The sequence below is a fragment of the Miscanthus floridulus genome, chromosome 6 (assembly GCF_019320115.1).
Source record: "Miscanthus floridulus cultivar M001 chromosome 6, ASM1932011v1, whole genome shotgun sequence".
In the NCBI taxonomy this organism is placed as follows: Eukaryota; Viridiplantae; Streptophyta; class Magnoliopsida; order Poales; family Poaceae; genus Miscanthus; species Miscanthus floridulus.
Window position 1 is genome coordinate 8431954 of NC_089585.1, and position 18141 is coordinate 8450094.

An 18141-nucleotide genomic window follows, 5' to 3' on the forward strand; every position below is an offset into this window, starting at 1 on the left:
GGAGAGCATGGCGCGGCGACCGTAGTAGTACCCATAGTAGAGCTGGTCAAAAACTGTAATCAAATAAGTTTGTGGGGGAGCCCTGGGTGAATAGTCTTTTGTATTTATGAATACATTAGTCTTTTTCGTGATGAAATCACTTAGTAAGCAATGAATTTGTGCAAAAAATGAATAAGTTTTCAACTTTTGTTATGGCAAATAGCTTTTTGGCTTTTCTCCCTCTTTTTGTAAAAGAGGTTTAGTGCCTTCCGACCCTTCCCATAGTTAAGGTCATGAAAACTCAGAGTGTGGGCGAGCCAATTCTGATCACGCTGATGAGCAAGGAGATCGTAGCCGCTGGGGCGTGGGTTTCCCACAGTCCTACCAATTATACTTAGATTTTGTTCCTAAAATCCTAGCCCTTAGGACTTGCTATGAGAAAAGAGGGAAAACTCAGAGAATGTTGGCAAAGATAACACAGAGAGTGTTTGTACAATAAATGTACTTATATCAACCCCTGAGTGAGGTCCGACCCCTCGCACTTTGCAGGGGTCAGATGTCACTAAAGATTGGGGATTTTTGGAGACAAAAACTAATAAGAAAGAGTATGCATTTATTTAAGGGTAAAAATGACATAGCAGCTCAATGTTCTAGGTGTTGGTGAAGACCTCGCCGTTGATGGTTTTCAACTTGTAGGTGCCTGGCCAGAGTACTTCTGTGATGACTTATGGCCCCTCCTAGGGTGGGGAGAGCTTGTGACGGTCCTTGTTGCTCTACACGAGGTGGAGAACCAGGTCCCCAATGTTGAACGCTCGGTCCCCCACCCATCGGCCATGGTACCAATGCAGCGCCTAATGGTACTTGGCTAAACAGAGGAGGGAGATGTTGCGGGCTTTGTCTAGCTAGTCCATGGCATCTTCGTGGGATGCCTCGACTCCCTGTTCATCGTATGCTCTGATTCTTGGTGCTCCATAGTCAAGGTCCGTCGGGATGATGGCCTCAGAACCGTAGACCATGAAGAAAGGTGTGTAGCCGGTGGCCCAACTAGGAGTTGTCCTTAGGCTCTAGAGTACTGTAGGGAGCTTGGCAACACATTGTGTGCCGAACTTGTTCAACCAGTTGAAGATCCTAGGCTTGAGGCCCTATAGGAGCATGTCGTTTGTGCGCTCAACATATCTGTTCGTTCGAGGGTGCGCGACAGCAGCCCAATCGACTCAAATATGTTGTTCATCGTAGAATCAAATGAATTTCTTGCTGGTGCACTGTGTGCCATTGTCTGTGATGATGGAGTTTGGTACTCTGAAGTAATGGATGATGTTGAGGAAGAACATCACAGCTTGCTCGGACTTAATGATGGAGATCGACCGAGCTTCGATCCATTTTGTGAACTTGTCTATGGTGACAAGCAAATGGGTGTATCCCCCGGGCGCCTTTTTTAGAGGCCCAACCAGATCGAGCCCCCAGACCGCAAAGGGCCACATGATGGGGATCATCTGAAGTGCCTGGGCCAGGAGGTGAGTTTGCCGAGTATAGTACTAGCACCCTTCATAGGTGCGTACGATTTGCTCGGCGTCGGCTACTGCAGTGGGCCAGTAGAAGCCCTATCGGAATACATTCCCAACCAAGGTTCTAGGCGTGGCATGGTGACCGCAGACCCCACTGTGGACATCGCTCAGCAGAAGCTTCCCCTGTTCGATAGGGATACAAAGCTACAGGATCTCGGTGTGGCTCTATTTGTAGAGTTCACCTTCTACAAGAACAAAGGACTTGGTGCAATGTGCGAGCCATCAAGCCTCCATCTTATCCATCGACAGCGTGTCACAGAGGAGGTAGTCGAGGTAGAGTGTTCGCCAGTCATCTAGAGGGTTGTGCTCTATCACTGGTTCCTCTTCAAGCTCCATGACCTCAGGGTCGGAGGGAGCTGTCGGTTGGTCAGCCCCTAGGGCTAGATCAGATAGGCCATCATCAGCCCGCTCTGACACTTTGTAGCATACCGAGGGCTTATGTTGGTCACTGGTCAAGACGCCTGTTGGCACCGGCTCTTGACCAGACGCTACTTTTGCAAGTGTGTCGGCCGCCTCATTGAGGTGCCTTGGGATGTGATTGAGTTCGAGGCCATCGAATTTGTCCTCCAGCCATCAGACCTCCTAGCAGTACATAACCATCTTGGCGTCATGGCAGCTAGACTCCTTCATGACTTGGTTGACGACTAGCTAGGAGTTGCCTCGGATGTCGAGGCATCGGATGCCCAACTCGATGGCAATTTGTAGGCCGTTGATGAGCGCTTCATACTCAGCCACATTATTTGATGAAGGGAAATGGAGCCGAACCATGTACCTCATGCGAACCCCAAGGGGTGATACGAAGACCAGCCCCACGCTGGCGCCCTTCTTCATCAGTGATCCATCGAAGTACATCATCCAGTACTCTTGATCGACGACCGCCGGTGGTGTCTGGACCTTGGTCCATTCCGTGATGAAGTCAGCCAACACCTGGGACTTGATCGCCGTTCAGGAGGCATATGTGATGCCTTGATCCATCAACTTGAGCGCCCACTTTGCGGTTCTTCCCATGGCGTCTTGGCTCTAGACGACCTCGACGAGGGGGAATGACGTCACGACCGTCATGGGGTGTGACTCGAAGTAGTGACGTAGCTTCCTCTTGGGGATGAGGACGGCATATAGGAGCTTCTAGATTTGAGAGTAGCAGGTCTTGGAGTCAGATAGTACCTCACGGATGAAGTACACAGGGCGCTGCACCTTGAGGGCATGCTCCTCTTCCTCCCACTCTACTACTAGGGTGACACTGACCACCTGCGTGGTGGCCGCTATGTATAGCACAAGGGATTCTCCGTCGGTTGGAGGAACTAGGATCGGGGGCATTGTCAGAAGTAGTTTGACCATGTCAAGTGCCTCCTGGGCCTCGGACATCCACTCAAAGCGGTTGGCTTTCTTCAAGAGTCAATAAAGGGGGAGACCTCATTTGCCAAGGTGCGAGATGAATCGGCTGAGGGCGGTGAGGCACCCTATGATTCGCTGAACCCCCTTTATGTTCTGAATCAGGCCCATCCTTGTGATGGTGGAAATCTTCTCCGGGTTGGCTTTAATACCACGCTCGGAGACGATGAAGCCGAGCAGCATGCCCCTTGGGACCCCAAAAACATATTTTTCAAGATTGAGTTTGATGCCATTCGCTCAGAGTTTCACAAAGGTTTGCCCAAGATTGGTAATGAGATGGTCAGCCCGCTTTGATTTAACCACGATGTCGTCAACATAGGCCTCAACGGTCCGCCCGATGAGGTCCCCGAAGCATTTGAGCATATAGTGCTGGTACATGGCCCCAGTGTTCTTCAGACCAAACGGCATTGAGACATAGCAGAACGATCCAAAATGGGTGATGAAAGATGTCGTGAGCTGGTTGGATTCTTTCATCGTGATTTGATGGTAGCTAGAGTACGCATCAAGGAAGCAGAGGGTTTCGCACCCCAAGGTAGAGTCAACTATTTGGTCTATGTGTGGCAAAGGAAAAGGATCCTTTGGGCACGCTTTGTTGAGGCCCATATAGTCAACACACATCCTCCATTTCTCGCTCTTCTTTTGTACAAGAACAGGATTAGCTAACCACTCTAGGTGGTGTACTTCCCTGATGAATCCGGTGGTCGACAGTTTTGCTATCTCTTTACCGATGGCCCTATGCTTTTCCTTGTCAAAGCAACATAGGCGTTGCTTCACCGGCTTGGAGCCTAGATAGATTCTCAAGGTATGCTCGGCGACCTCCCTCAGAATGCCTATCATATCCGAGGGTTTCCACGCAAAGATGTCTTTGTTGTCACGGAGAAAGTCGATGAGCGCGCTTTCCAATTCAGAGGAAAGCGTGGTACCAATGCGTACCATTTTACCCTCGAAGCTGTTGGGATCAATGAGGACCCCCTTGGATCCTTCTGTTGATTTGATTGACCCGGTCAATTTCTTCGCGTCGGGTGCTTCTTCGGCGACCTCCTCCCTGAGAGCGACGAGTTCCCTGGAGGCGACGATTGTTGTGGCATGGCCACAGCACTCGACCTTGCATTCGCAGGCGCGCTGGAAGGAGGTGCCGATGGTGATGACCCCATGAGGGCCTGGCATCTTCAGCTTGAGATATGTATAATTGGGGATGACCATGAACTTCGCATAGCATGATCATCCTAGGATTGCGTGGAAGGTTCTGGGGAACCCAACCTCCTTGAAGGTGAGAGTCTCAGTCCTGTAATTGAACTGATCTCCAAAGGTAATGGGCAGATCGATCTACCCAAGTGGCATGTCCTGCTTCCTAGGCATGATGCCATGAAAAGGCGCTCGGGGTGGGTGGAGGCGTGTCCGGTCGACGCCCATCATGTCGAGCGTCTTGGCATACATGATGTTGAGGCTATTACCTCCGTCCATCAGTACTTTGGTGAGTCGCTTTGGGCCAACAACCGGGTCGACCACAAGCAGATACCTTCCTAGGTGTGGGATAGCATCTGGATAGTTGGTCCAATCGAAGGTTATGGCAGACTCCGACCACCAGAGGAAGGGAGGTGTGGCTGGTTGAGCCATGTAGACTTGGCGGCGTGTGATCTTCTGGCGATGTTTGGAGTCGTAGGCCGTTGATCCTCCAAAGATCATGAGGCAGTCGTCCAGCATCAGAAAGTCGTCGTCCTTCTCCTCGGCGTTGTCCGTAGTGGGGGCAGGTTCCTTCCCCTGCTCCCCTTTGTTGGAGCTTCTAGAAAAGAACTTCCGCATGAGGTTGTAGTCCTTGAGTAGATGCTTTATGGGAAAGGCATGGTTCGGGCATGGCCCCTCGAGCATTTTTTCAAAGTGGTTCAGGGCACCCTCCATGGGCTTTCGTCATCCCTTATGGTCAGCAGCGGCCACGAGCGAGTCCTCATGCCATTGCTTCTTATTCTTTCTTTTGGTGGAACGATTGGAGGTGCCTTCGCCGACACCCTCGTCCCACCTTGCCTTGCCCTTGAGGTAATCAAAGATCGCTCTGACCACCTCTTCTCTTGAGGCATGGCTAGTAGCGATGTCTAGGATTTCCTTGGTGGTTTGTGGGCCTTTGCATCCTAGCTTATGAACCAAGGACTCGCAGGTCATCCCGGATAGGAAGGCTCCTATCACGTCAGCATCGGCGGTGTTAGGGAGCTCATTGCACTATAGAGAGAAGCATCGGATGTACCCACGAAGGGTCTCACTAGCCTTTTGATGATAGTTCTTGAGGTCTTATGGGTTCCTAGGGCGTTTGTACATGCCCTAGAAGTTTCCCACAAAGATATCCTTTAGATCCACCCAACTCTAGATTGCGTTAGACGGCAGGTGTTCCAACCACGCTCGTGCCGAATCGGCAAAGAATAGTGGGAGGTTGCGGATAATGAAGTCATCATTATCTGCACCACCGACTTTATAGGCAAGCCAATAGTCTTCTAGCCAAAGTCCGGGGTTTGTCTCCCTAGAGTATTTAGGGATATTGGTAGGCGATTGATACCTTGGCGGGAATACAGCGTTGAGGATGTGTCGGCTAAAGGCCTGAGGCCCTGGGAGGCTAAGGCTCAAGCTTCGGTCCTCGCTACTATCGTAGCATCTGCCGCATCAAGGATGATAGCCGCGGTGAGCTCCTTCCCTTGGGTTGCTATAGGCGCGTCTGTGGGTGTCGATGGTGCTGCATGTGTCGCGGTTGTGGCCAAGACATTGATGTACTAGGATCGTAGCGCGTTGCCCAGTGCCTTGTGGTGCTTGGTGGACTGATGTGTCCCTGGCAGGACACACCGAGGGCATACGCTGGCTGGTGTTGAACTCACATTGCCGGGACAATGAGCTTTCCACCTGCTACGTCGTCGTACGCTCGAGCAGCGTGGGTATTTCATGGTGGGCCCGATGATCCTCGGGCATTGTGGCCTCTGGAAGGCCATGAAGCAAGGCCATTACGGCGGCGATGTTTTGGCTTGCTTGAGTGAAGTGAGGAAGGGTTTCATCGTCATCGATGATCCTTCGATTTACGTCATGGGCCACAGCACGTGCGCGCCCACCGTTTTCACGACATTTGATCTCCTGATCAACCTCCGTGTACTCCCAAACAAGCTGTTGTCTGGCTTCATCTATCTCCCACTTTCAGGCTCTCAGCTGCTCCACCCCTACATGAGGCGGGGTGGCTGTCCCCCCTTTAGTTCTGCCGCTGAGGTTGCCTACTAGAGTAGTCTCCTCCATGGAGACACTTTCGACATGTCCCTCGGGGGTTTCTGCCATGAAACATTCCTGGGAGGGGTGATGGCTCCCCCTGCTAGAGTTAGAGCTAGAGTTCGACCCCGGCCCCTCTGTGAGGAGGCCGTGGAGGGATTCTATGATGCTTTCGATCATCCCTACGAACTTGTTGTTCATGGGGGATGGGATCGTGTGCTATGCCACAAGGTGGCTAACGGTCGCCGTGGCGTTGCGGAGACTGAATGGAAGCGCCATCGGGGCGCACCGTGCAGAGTGTTCTAGAGAGAGGGTGAGGTGGTGTGGGTCCTCCCTAGATAGTTAGGGTCTAGGGGAGACACCGGCTGGCGCTCAAGCCTCCCATAGTTGAAGCTAACGGAGGGGAGAGACTGGGTGGCGGCGTGGGCCAACGCCAACTCTCCCCCCACCGTGACGATGAAGTCTAGATCATCGAAATGCATGTGTGCGCTCGGGGCCCAGCTGATTACGTGGCAAGCCATCCGAGGCTTGATTTGGAACGCGCAAAGGCCCCTACCTAGCGTGCCAACTGTCGGTGTTTCAAACAAGCACCGGCTAGTAAATTTATAATTGTTGCGCGTTAGGCTCGGATGGTGTACTAAAGGACACAAAGTTTATACTGGTTTGGGTGGAATGTCCCTATGTCTAGTTTGCTGCTGCTTGTGTTATTAGTACCAAAAAAAGATTTATAGTAGGGGGTACAAATGGTCGAGAGAGGGACATGTATCAAGTCTCTGATGGAAAGGTCAAAAGGACGCCAAGAGCTTGGTTGTTGCTTGGTTGTGTCTTATGTGTTAAAATGATACGTCCCCTTAGTGGGGTGCCCTGTCCTCCCTTTTATAGACCAAGGGGGAGTAGGGGTTATAGACGGGAGAAAGAGGAAAAAACCAAAGGTAGAGAAGGTCCTTCAAGGAAGCCGGGTCTTCCTTTTCCACTGTGCCTACCCTGCTAACATGGTAGATCATGCTAGGAATGGCGTGTTCATTTATCCTCATGGGGCCATGCCCTGGCCTCTTTCAGCAAGTGGGTGCATCCCATCCTACACCGGTGGACGGTGCAGCGTGCCAGAGAGCCGAGCTATGACCCTTCGGGGAGTAGATGGGGAAGTGACCATACGTCCATCACTGTGGATGATGTGAGCTCTATCTTGGATCATAGTGGTTGTCATATGCTCGTGTTAGTATCCGCGTTCGAGGGCTGATGACGGCGCCTACAACACTATGGGACAAAAGTCAGCGCTACAACACTGTTCGGGCTCTGTTGGGTCAGAAAGGGCCTAAAGCGCCCATCCTATCGTATCCTGACAGTACCTTTCTACAGGCATGCAGGGCATGGCCCTCGGTACTGTGGTTGACTCAAATGTCTTGTAGTACCCTATGCTTGTATTTATGATGGAACAAGGTGTAGCCATCGGGCGAGGCGGAGCCACCCCTCAAGTGTCAGGCAAGAGGGCGAGGCGGAGCCAGCCCTTAGCCATCGGGCGAGGCAGAACCAGCCCTTAGCCATCGGGCCAGGCGGAGCCTGCCCTTAGGCGTTCGGATGAGGCAGAGCCTACCCTCAGCCATCGGGTGAGGCGAAGCCAACCCTCAGACATCGAGCGAGGCGGAGCCTTAGCCCTTGGGGGTCGGGCAAGGCAGAACCAATCTTTTATTGTTCGGGCAAGAAGTGTAGTAGCGTTCTTGTCTGACCGGAAGCGTCAACGTTCAATGGTTATTAGTTCCACCTCATTGGGTACCCCGGTATTAGGTCCCCGACAGTGGTCGACATTATGTAAGCGTGGCGCTTATACATTGTTTACCTATGGATACACCCTATATTCTAGGTCATGTGGTAGATCACAGATGTGACACTCCCGTTGAGTCCTTCGTAGTCCACTCCCCAAATATAGGCGCACATAGGGTCCGGTTACGAAGCAAGAGCAAGCTCTGTTCTTAATCTTCCTTAGTAATATCCCTTATGTGTAGATATAAGGATGATCTTAACAATGATTACTAGGTATAATTGCACTAATCAATGTATGCTTTGACTTGTAATTAAGAATAACTTAGGAATTATTCCTCTAATATTCTACCTGACCATGCTAATGCCATAGGAATGAGTACTTTGAGTGATTTATCATTATTATTGATAAATACTCATCATATATCTTATCCTATGACTTACCCCTGTTATGAGTAGAACATTGGTTATAGTTTACTTCTTCTTCAATAGTAAAAGTTATTAATATATATCCATGCTAGACCTTTTCTTTGTTAAAAATATAAATAACGATACCTGGAATACTCTTAGGTAAAGTGCTACAATGGTATATTATCTGTGCGCTTGCAGATCTTTTTTAATCATATATTTATATATTCTTTCTAGTCACATAAAATGATAAAGAACTACTTAGTATTATTCTAGTAGTAATGTTGTGTAGTACCAACAAACATCTCTGACATCATCACTAGGGATGACAACCTAGTAAAGTAATGTTAGGAGATATAGGTTTATAATAGGTGGCTACTTAAAACAAGTGACATGTTAATAAATACCAACCAGGGGCTTAGAGAGGTGGCTTTGCACTCACCTGATAAGTCCGGTGATCACCGAAGTGGTACCACCAGAGCTTAGGCGCCCCCACAATAACTATAAGTGCAATCAAGCCCTAAGTGGGTTTTGGTGATGTTGACCACACAATTAAAGGTCTAATGGTTTTTGTAAGTGTTTGATAGTGTACCATGTATCATGGGTGCAAAGAAACACTAAGGGAGACCCCCAACTCAAAAGGATGGTTTAAAAAGGCTCAAAGAGTTAGTTTACTTTATTTTATTTTTTGAAATTGAGTTTAGGACAAGTCGTACTATCAAGGAGGATACTAATAGTGTGCTGGGAAGATCCAAGTGCTCATAATCCATCTACTTATCACATACACCTAGCCATAAAGTGCTAGGAGCTTCCAATCTGATTCCATTCTGGTGCACAGGAACCTCCGTGCTTGGAGGAAGAGCCTCCGCACTCTATCTGTTAGGCCAAAGTGGGAGCTGATGGGGAGTATTTAAACTCTCCCCTCCTCCCCCAATGGTTATCTTCCTCATTCACTTGTCTCCAATGACCAACTACTCTCCCTCTCTCCTCCATTAATCCAACAACCTTAGGCCAAAATATTAGTGATTCCTTGAAGGTTTTGGCAAAAGAGAGTGTGGGAAAGCAAGAGAAGATCAAGCTCCTTCATTCTTGAGCACTTGGTGAAGCCCTAGCCGCTTGGTGTATTTGTTACTCTTGGAGCTTGGCTCCTAGATGACTAAAGGTTGCCCAGGAGCTACCAACTTGTGGTTGAGCATTGGGCATTTGTATTGCCCTTTGTGACTTAGTAGAACCCTCTAACCTACTACCCTGGTGGTGGGTTAGAGAAGAGGAGCGAGTTGAAAGAGACTCCATAGCCTTAGTGGCTTCCTCAACAACATGGGCGTAGTCAATCCTTTGTGGCGAGCTAAACCACAAGATAAATCCTTGCGTCACTTGTGTTGTGCTTGTTTATTTCTATTACTTGTGTTTGAATTGATTTCTAGGGTTTGCACCTGATCTACTTGATCCACTGAGTTTTAGGTGCAACCAATGCTTTGAGAAGCTCAACATACTCCCCTAGGAAGGCTGGTACCACATTTTATCTAAGTTTCATTCATTAGATTCTGCTTGTAACTAATTTTGTGCTCTGATGCACGGAGGCTTCACGCATCTATGTGTAGGCTCCATGATCCGAAGTTTATGAGTTCCAAAAAATAGGCCTATCCACCCCTCCTGCCATAGCTAGATCCTTTTGGTAACCGGTCTAACTATCACTCTGTCTTACTGGCTGGTGGGCCACCAGAAAACTCTAGTACTCCTAGGGTTTGAGCTTCAGAGCTTAGGCTCCACCAAGGAGACATTTGGTTTAATTTTTTTTATCTATGGGCGAGAACCTATTCTCCCGTTCCACAGGAGATAAGGGCACCTGAGAATTCCAAGGACACGTGGCGACATTTTGTATACTTGGAGAAAAGCGTGGGATGTTACAAAACAGACCGTCAAATACATAGATGAGGCTCACCTATCTAGAATTTACTCATAGGGACCTTTCTAGAACCTCTCTAGAATGCACCGGGAGCCTCTGATGCTAGCACTAGAGAGTTCACCTGAGGGTGGAACCAGTGAGGATGTTTTGTGTGAAAACCACATGGCTATGATCATCGAAAAAGTTTGGTGCTGCCCGTGGGAGGGCACCAGAGAATAGGCTCAAGTAACTGTTATTTTTTAGTTTAAAATGAGACATTGGGAATCCCTCGGTGCTCTTCTCTAGTAGTCACCAAAACTAGAGCAAATGACTTGGCACCGATCGACTAGGTGCAATGATGAAGAGCAAGCAAGATTGCGATCGATGAACCTATAAGGCCATGTGAATAGGTTGTCGGCAAACAACCAAACCTTAGGAGAAAAATCATTGTGCCCACTTGCCTCTCGTGGTTTGCATCCCACTACACTTGCTCTTTACTTTTGTGCATCTTGTGCTTGTGTAGTTGTTCGAGTAGCGACTAGTTGAGTAGCTTAATTCGAGTAGATTGCTTGCTATTGTGTGTAGTTGTTGTTTAGCTTGCTCATTAGAATTATGTAGAAGCTCGCTTGTTTGGTGTGCTAGTTGCTAGCTTTGCTTCTAGTCTTGTGTAGGGGTGCTCTTGTTAGACTAAGCTTGAGTAGTGCTTATTAGGGCCATCTTGTTGCTTAACAAGTTTCACTAGTGGTGTACCTTGTAGAATTGTTAAAAGGCTATTCACCCATCTCTAGCCATCAACCGTTCTTTTCACAGTCACCACTTCGCACACCCTATTGAGCACATCCGAAAAACCCAGCCAACAAATCTTGAAATTGACAAAGTCAGCCCATCGCAACCTTACCAAGCACATACAAAAGACTAAGCCTGCAGATCTCGAGATTGACAAAGCCACCGATAGGCCCGTACACTCACCCTATCCCTATGAACACATCCAAAAGACTAAACTAGCAGATGCAAGTCTCAAGATTGATAAAGTCACCACAGTCGCTCGTACACTCACCCTACCCCTATGAACATATCTGAAAGATTGATTCGGCATATCTAAAAATTGATGAAGTAACCACAACCTCTCGCACACTACTCACCCTACTCCTATGAACATATTTGAAAGATTGATTCGGTAGATCTAAAAATTGACGAAGTCACCACAACCGCTCGCACACTACTCATCCTATCCCTATGAACATACCTGAAAGATTGAGCCGACAATCTCAAGATTAACGAAGTTATCACAATCTCCTATCGCCTACACCGAAAGAATAACGTTAATAAATCCTAAAATAAATCTAAAAAAATACGATCACTCATGTCAAATCGAGAACTTAGAACTGGATAGATAGTTTACATCACAACAAAACCAACCAGCTGACTATGCTCAGTTTGCAGGGTCTGTACTATTGAACTTTTGTCGACAAAATGTCGTCGGCAGTCCTTCAAGGGGTATCCCACGAAGGTAAATTGATCGGCAGAGGTGCGCGTAATCAAGAACAAGAGGGTAACAGAGACACAAGAGTTAAACAGGTTCGGGTCGTCAGCACGATGTAATACCTACTCCTGTGGTCTGTTGGTTTGTATTGGTTATCGTATGATATTGCGTGTGTTTTGAGGGGGTCCCCTACCCACCTTATATAGCTTGAGGGTAGGGTTACAAGTCGGTTAGATCTGGGAAATAACCGGTAAGTAATAACAAATTACAGGAATCATGGGATCGAACATATCCTAATAGATCTCGTAGCATCTTCAGGATATCGCCCTTGAGTCTTGCGGTACACGCCGAGCAGTACCGTGCACCGTACGTCTTCGTCTTATGGGCTGGACCACCCCTGGTGGCTGCAGTCCATGTAATCTACTGTGGGTATCTGGGGTCGTACCCCACAACTTTCAAGACTTCAAAAACATGTGTGCGTGCATCATACAAATACAACTTTCAAAACATCAACCATACATCCATTGTAATATGTAAGTACAATTATGGTTTTAAATAGCCTGCTATAGTTTTGCTATAGATTTTTAGAGGGCATGCCGCTAAGCTATCACCAATTGTTTTGCTATTGCGGCTAAGGACATTTTAGTCCCACTAATCACTGCTATTTGGCTTAGCCGCAAAATTTATCTATACGACTGCTCTATTCATTGTTGTGGTATTTGCTCGATAAATGAACAAACCATTCAAAAATTATTTAGTTGTTTATTCGTTGAATGCTAGATAAAATGAATGTTTTGATTACAACCATAGGTATGTTTAGTTAATTGAATGATTGAAATAATGAATATGTAGACATGTTCTCCTAGAGCTATGGACACAGAGCTTGTTTGGTTGAATGACTAAGAACCTGCCTGGCCAGTCAAGGATTCTCAGGCGTTGGCATGAGGTCCAGATACTTGCTTGGCTGCCAACCTGCCTGACAGGCAGCAACCATTTGCGTTCATGCATGTATCTGTCTTAGTTTTGTGTTCGTGTGCATAATTTGTTAGAGAAAATGTATTTTTTATAAAACCGCTAAATAAAATAGTTTCTACTGCATCCTGCTATAGCTTTTGATAGCTTTTTGAGGATACCGTCACTAAATAACTTAACCCGTACATAATGCGTGATGACAAATTTCGTAGACACGACGGCGGTGGCGCTACCTGTGAACAATGGGTTGTGTGGGTTTTGTCGTTGCAGGAGTACATGCGTTCACTGAATCCTGAACCGGTCGCGATGCAGACACGTCGTCGGTCTCATCGTCGCTCGTCTGCACGTCGCAGCCACTGCAAGCGCCAAGCCCCTGCTGTTTCTAAAACAGTCAAAATTACTTCTAGAAAGATATTAGTCATTGACTCAAAGTTAATCCATTGAGTCATATCGTATCGCCAATCAAAATTACAGTGTGGTCATACAAATTAAATTCTAAAACAAACGGCTGTTATGTATGTATATAACTTCTAGAAAGATATTAGTCATCATTGACTCAAAGTTACTTCCTCCGTCCCTAAATGTATGTCGTTTTCACTTCCCGACAAACAACTTTGACTAGATATATATTAAAAATATTAATATTTATGATGCATAATTAGTGTCATTGGATAGATATTTGAATCTAGTTTTTTAATAAATTTATTTAGAGATAGAAATGTTACACGCATGTTTTATAAATTGGGTCAAAGTTATCGGCATGCAAATCGTGACGACCAACATTTAGGGAGTAATCCATTGAACCTGTGTCAGCATAAATATATAGTTATGCTTTGTCCTATTATGCCGAATTCGAAGGCCATTCTTAGGTCATCAACATTTGTTTACTTTTACTACTAGAATGGCATCAAGGAGGCCACTGAAAAACAACAAAATAATTGGGCCAAAAAAATTATATGCGGATCATTGTTACATTATGTAGAAATATGTGTAGCCGCTAGCCGGTGAAATTGACATGCAGACACCTTCGCTGAAACACATTTGTACCTTGGTCGTGTAACGTATGTTGACGCAGCTTATTATCGATCAAAAATATAATGTCCCAATCAAAAGGATAACTGTTTCCGCATATTATCATTTGCTTAATCCTGTATATTCATGGTTATTAAAGTGAGATAAAGTGACAAGATCGAAAGCTATAAGAGCCAAGCATATAGTGACATTTCGATGTAGTAGTACAGGATTCCATTACCGTACCAGCTAGCTTGGTCAAAGGAGGGGGTGTTCTGATCCGGCTACTAAAATTTAGGAGGTGTGTCGGGAGAATATTACATAGGGTGTTCGGATACTAATAAAAAAAATAAATTACATAATCCGTCAGTACTCCACAAGACGAATTTTTTAAGCCTAATTAATCTATCATTAGCACATGTTTACTATAGCAAAACATTGTCAAATCATTGACTAATTAGGCTCAAAAGATTCATCTCGTAAATTAGTCGCAAACTATGTAATTAATTTCATAATTAATCTATATTTAATACTCCATGCATGTGTCCAAACATCTGATAGGACCCCCCTTAGTATATCATATATGTAAATGTCGCAGCTGCCAAAGACCAATACAATACAGAACTTCCAGTCCCTGGTCTGCAAATGTTCAGACAGCAGCCAGCGTATATGTATACTGCTAATGGTTACACGTAAGCACCATGCATACATTAGAGAGGTTTTTTTTTCTAAACCCTTGGAGAGGTACCAAAATTATAATGTATTCCCTCTGTCCTGTAATATAGTATATTTTAGAGTCGATGAGATACATTAAGGGAAAATATAAAAAGATGAGTGTACCCTTAATTTATTTCCTAATCAGGCGTTATCATCGTCAACATTATTAGTGGTGATTGGTTGATAAATAGCAAGTATCAATTTAATGCCTACCAAATTTATACAACTATTTAATGCACAACTATTTTGTCTCCTAGAATCGCTTATATTTATGTACAATATTTTTAAATGTTTGAATGTGCTATATTATAGGGCAGAGAGAGTAATTAAGTAGGATTAGATATAAGAGTTTTTTTTCTAAATCCTTGGAGAAGGATGGTAACTAGCACCTGTGTGTGCTATATTTCTGTGGTCAAACAGAATAAAACTAGACGGCATGAAGAATAATTTTTTCTTTGGAAAGAAGCTCTCTGTGTTCGAGTAATTGAAGTATGTATCACACCACACACATATGTGTTGCCCCGCCCGTCCTTTATATACGGGGTGCAAACACCACGTCCTAGTTACCAAAAAACACACGCACACATAACGTGTAGCGCTCTCTCCCCGTGAACGACGTCGCTAATAATGGCGGTGGTTAACCTGCTGCTGGCTGCGCTAATCGCCTGTTCTCATGCACCAGTAGGCACGCTTGCGCTTGGAGATCACCGTCCCTGGCCACCCGCCCTCGCCGCGCTCGTGGCGGCGGGCAGGCTCCGGACCGACACCAACGCCACGGTGGCGGCCTCGACGGACTTCGGCAACATCACGTCGGCGCTGCCGGCGGCGGTCCTGTACCCGTCGTCCACGGGCGACCTGGCGGCGCTCCTAGGCGCGGCCAACTCCACCCCCGGGTGGCCCTACACCATCGCGTTCCGCGGCCGCGGGCACTCGCTCATGGGCCAGGCCTTCGCCCCCGGCGGCGTGGTCGTCCACATGGCGTCCCTGGGCGACGCCACCGCCGCCGCCGCCGCCCCGCCGCGCATCAACGTGTCGGCGGACGGCCGGTACGTGGACGCCGGCGGCGAGCAGATGTGGATCGACGTGCTGCGCGCGTCGCTGGCGCGCGGGGTGGCGCCGCGGTCCTGGACGGACTACCTCTACCTCACCGTCGGCGGCACGCTGTCCAACGCCGGCATCAGCGGCCAGGCGTTCCGGCACGGCCCACAGATATCTAACGTGTTGGAGCTGGACGTTATCACCGGTACGGATGCACCTACGTTCCTTGCACAAAATATCCGCGCACAACACCAACAAGCAAACGCTAGCCCGATCGGCTTTTTAAAAAAAAATGTTATTATTGGTACGTACTACGAGTAATAGATAATTACGTGCCACACCTGCATCGATCGATCAACTTCCGTCGTTGCTTGCCACGGGGCGACACGATCGACGGCAACCATCTACCAATCAACCTGATTAAATTCGTTAACTACAATGCAAATTCATATTTAAAATTGTACTCCATTATATACTAGAAGTGCATATGGTGGTTAATGTCCGCGCTGCACCGGCCGGCCGCCGGCCGGCAGGCGAGGGGCGGCGACGTCTTTTTTAACTACTAATAAATAAATAAATAAACATGCTGGCTCGCAGTATTGATGCGTTGACATTGGCATTTCGATCAATTGTTGGGCGTTGACTTTGTCGTGCACGCGTGCGTGCAGGCCACGGGGAGATGATGACGTGCTCCAAGGAGCTCAACGCTGACCTGTTCGACGCCGTCCTGGGCGGGCTGGGCCAGTTCGGCGTGATCACCCGCGCCCGGATCGTGCTCGAGGCGGCGCCGGCGAGGGCGCGGTGGGTGCGGCTCGTCTACACCGACTTCGCCACGTTCACCGCCGACCAGGAGCGGCTCATCGCCCCGCGGCCCGATGGAGCGTTCGGCCCGATGAGCTACATCGAGGGGTCGGTGTTCGTGAACCAGAGCCTCGCCACCGACCTGACGAACACGGGGTTCTTCTCCGACGCCGACGTCGCCAGGATCGTCGCGCTCGCCGCGGAGAGGAACGCCACCACCGTGTACAGCATCGAGGCCACGCTCAACTACGACAACGCCACGTCGGTGGACCAGGTACGAACCACGTCTATAGCTCTCGGTCGCCGTGACCATGATGCTAGCTTGCATGGATGTGATGGGTGATTAATTAGTCTTACCGGGCCGGGCATGCATGCATGCAGGAGCTCAAGTCTGTGCTAGACACGCTAAGCTTCGTGGAAGGGTTCTCGTTCCAGCGCGACGTGACCTACGAGCAGTTCCTGGACCGGGTGCACAACGAGGAGGTGGCGCTCGACAAGCTGGGGCTATGGCGAGTGGCGCACCCGTGGCTCAACATGTTCGTGCCGCGGTCGCGCATCGCCGACGTGGACCGTGGTGTCTTCAAGGGGATCCTCCAGGGCACCGACATCGTCGGCCCGCTCATCGTCTACCCCCTCAACAAATCCATGTACGTGTGCAGTGCATGCACGCACACACACTGAACAAATCGATCGACTAGCTAGCTCTAGGCACGGCGTGGCACGCCCTCTGACTCGATCGCTCTTCTCTGGGTATTTTCAGGTGGGACGACAGCATGTCGGCGGCGATGCCGTCGGAGGACGTGTTCTACGCGGTGTCGCTGCTCTTCTCGTCGGTGGCCAACGACCTGGCGAGGCTGCAGGAGCAGAACCAGAGGATCCTGCGCTTCTGCGACCTCGCCGGGATCCAGTACAAGAGCTACCTGGCGCGTTACACGAACCGCGGGGACTGGGTCCGCCACTTCGGCACCGTCAAGTGGAACCGCTTCGTGGAGATGAAGAACAAGTACGACCCCAACAAGCTGCTCTCCCCCGGCCAGGACATCTTCAACTGATCGCCACTAACTCGAACGCAAACGCATGCTTTCTTGGGTTAATAATGTGAATTGCCAGCGGTTGTTAATTAATATGTATATAGATTACTGATGTCAAGGTCATTATTTACGTTATGGAAGATAGTGATAAAGTGAAACCATCCCCGAGTAAAATCATAGTCTCATTTCATCTGTGCACCTCCCCGGGTTTAGGTTGAAAAACTATTGGCCAGATCTCAAACTTGACGTTGACGACATTTGTGGATATTGTTTTTACTTTTTTGAGGCATCGCTAGGGGAACCACATGGTTCCTCCCTATGCATGCATCTGCATATGGGGCATGTGCCCTCAAGGGTAAAACTTTCACATCCGTCGTGTTGATTATAGTTCTTTAATGGTCGGTTGGTTGTGTATTTGTCATGTGGTTGTTTTGTTTTCACATCCATCGTGTTAGGAGTCTTGTGGTGGTAGTATTTTTTTTACTTCAATTCATTGCTATAAGTTACTTCTTCCGTATTACATTATCAGTAATATATATGTCCAACAAACTTGTTATCAGTTGATTTTTAAAAAAAAAATAGAACACTTGGATGTTCTATTGTGCTCGTTGGGTGATGATCCAACAGTCTATCCTCCTATTCAGTACTGACTAGGAGCAATAATAGGCACTCTTTTCCTCTCCCTCCGTCGTTGTCGACTCCCCCTCGATCAATTTGGTTGCCTGCGTGGCTGCGTCATCACTGCCTTGCCAATTGGCAATTGCCACCGTATCCCTCTGGTCAGCGAAAACACTCCAACCTTCATACCAAAACTCCGAATCCTAACCTATAATTTGCTGTAGTAGGGAAAGAAGCTGCCTTGATCCA

General features: G+C 48.0%; 1 protein-coding gene across 1 annotated transcript; it reads left to right on the top strand.

Annotated features, from left to right (window-relative positions):
• The first annotated feature begins 14985 nt into the window (after positions 1-14985).
• Positions 14986-17592, top strand: LOC136457561 (cytokinin dehydrogenase 1). The gene is made up of 4 exons (XM_066457595.1): positions 14986-15647; positions 16111-16517; positions 16625-16890; positions 17004-17592. Exons 1-4 carry the CDS (start codon positions 15032-15034, stop codon positions 17293-17295), a joined length of 1581 nt encoding a protein of 526 aa, XP_066313692.1. The 5' UTR covers positions 14986-15031; the 3' UTR covers positions 17296-17592.
• The last annotated feature ends 549 nt before the right edge of the window (positions 17593-18141 follow it).

Coding starts and splice junctions, on each gene's coding strand:
- LOC136457561 (XM_066457595.1), top strand. CDS start 15,032: ATGGCGGTGGTTAACCTGCTGCTGGCTGCGCTAATCGCCTGTTCTCAT. Junction 16,518..16,624: donor ACGCCACGTCGGTGGACCAG/GTACGAACCACG, acceptor GCATGCATGCAG/GAGCTCAAGTCTGTGCTAGA. Junction 16,891..17,003: donor TACCCCCTCAACAAATCCAT/GTACGTGTGCAG, acceptor GGGTATTTTCAG/GTGGGACGACAGCATGTCGG.